We start from the raw sequence: 1,905 nt of genomic DNA on the forward strand, positions 1-1,905 counted from the left end.
GGTGCCTGGAATGGGCTCAGGCCTGTGGTTGCCGCGAGCATCTGGCCGGTCCCGTCTCCGGGCTTCCAGCGAGGGCCTTCCCGAGGGCGGATGGGAGGCCGAGGGGGTAAACCTGAGGGCCCCAGAGGAAACCGCCTGAGACGAAAGGGTGTTGAGGTCACACGCGCCCCCCACACCCGGCTCGCCTGCGTAAGGCCCTTGGGAGCCTGGGCTCTCACAGAGCAGGGAGCGCCTCCCCATGCGGGTGGCATGGCTGTACCCCAGGCTTGGGGAGAGCAGCCCCCCCTCTGGTGTAGGACGTGGCCTTGCAGGGAGCACGCAGCCCCCACTCCGTCGAGTGAATGAAAAGGCCGCCCAGTCAAACAGCAGCCAGGCCTGCGTCCGTCTGGAGAGCAAAGCGGCCGAGAGCGGCCGGCTCACACCGCCCTCCTGATAAACGCAGAGCCGCTGCCAACGGCTGCCCACCAAGCTCCCTTGTTGGCGGGAGAGGCGGCCGGGCGGGTGGCTGCCCGCCCGCAGGTGCAGTTCTCGTTGCCACGGCCGCCCGGTGACACCGTCCCTCTGTCCCCCTCTGACCCTCAGGGAGAAGACGGACGACACCTCCGGGGAGGACAACGATGAGAAAGAGGCCGTGGCCTCCAAAGGCCGCAAAACCGCCAACAGCCAGGGGAGGCGCAAGGGCCGCATCACCCGCTCGATGGCCAACGAGGCCAACAGCGAGGAGGCCGTCACCCCGCAGCAGAGCGCCGAGCTGGGTGAGTCTCGGGCCCGGGCAGGGCCACCGTCCCGGCGTTCACTGGGCCTGCTGTGCGACCTGGGGCGACTTCCTTAACCTCTCTGTGCACAGCGGCTGCCAGCACCCGTGGGGTGAGCGCTTCCGGGACTGTGTGCGTGGGGAGGGCCTGGGGCAGTCTCTGGGGCGTGAGGATCCCAGCGCGGAGAGGGTTCCCATAAAACTCCAGACCGGCCCTTTGGGATTTGCTGTGACGTCGGGTCTGGCTGCGCTTGACCTGCGTTTCTGCCAGGAGCAGCTGCTGGAGCGGAGTAGCCACCACCCCTTTTTAGAAGGACCCTCGTGCTGACCGCCCCCAACCTACCCTAACCCCGTAGGCCAGTGATGGCGAACCTTTTGAGCTCGGCGTGCCAGCATTTTGAAAAACCCTAACTTAACTCTGGTGCCGTGTCACATATAGACACTTTTTGATCTTTGCAACCATAGGAAAACAAAGACTCAAATTTTTGATATTTATTTTATATATTTAAATGCCATTTAACAAAGAAAAATCAACCAAAAAAATGAGTTCGCGTGTCACCTCTGACACGCGTGTCATAGGTTCGCCATCACTGCCGTAGGCGCCTGGATTCCTTCTATGGTCACTGCTGTGGCCAAAGGGCTGAGTAGCAGTTCCCAAGTTCAGCCACAAGGGGGCAGCCCGTGCGCATCTGTCGCCTGTACTTTTGGCTCTTTGGGGCCCACCCTCCTCTCCTGCCTCTGTGGGAACCCCCGGCCCTGGCCACCAGGATGCCTTCCCAGGGTGGGGGTTGAGGTGATGTTTTGTCACCGGGATCTCCGTCCGCCTCCAGGCCCAGGGTCTGCTCCAGGCACCTGCCCCGGCTTCCCGGGGCGGCCTGTGTACCTGCCACAGAGGGGCTGTTTCTGTAGAGTCATGGAGTTGGTCGGGATTCGAACCCAGCCTGGAGGTTCGGGCGGCCGCCCTCGGTGGCAGCGCGGAGCGGCCAGGGCGGGAGGACTCCTGCAGAAGTGCACCGTGTGCCCCACTTCCGGCACGGGCCCCTGGGGTGGAAAATGCAGGGGGCCGTTCCAGCTCGCCCGCCCAGGCTCAGACCTCCCTGTCCAGGCCCCGCCCTGCCTCCGTGTCCCGCCTGTAAAATGGGGCGATGGGA

At 64.0% G+C, this 1,905-nt stretch overlaps 1 protein-coding gene across 1 annotated transcript in view; it reads left to right on the top strand.

The window, feature by feature from the left end:
- The window catches only part of NCOR2 (nuclear receptor corepressor 2), a 172,730-nt gene that overhangs the window by 98,645 nt on the left and 72,180 nt on the right, over nucleotides 1–1,905 (top strand). Inside the window, 1 exon segment of the mRNA XM_014533346.1 lies at nucleotides 583–807. Coding sequence (XP_014388832.1) covers nucleotides 583–807 — 225 coding nt within the window.

Source organism: Myotis brandtii, unplaced genomic scaffold (genome assembly GCF_000412655.1).
Source record: "Myotis brandtii unplaced genomic scaffold, ASM41265v1 scaffold97, whole genome shotgun sequence".
Lineage (NCBI taxonomy): Eukaryota > Metazoa > Chordata > Mammalia > Chiroptera > Vespertilionidae > Myotis > Myotis brandtii.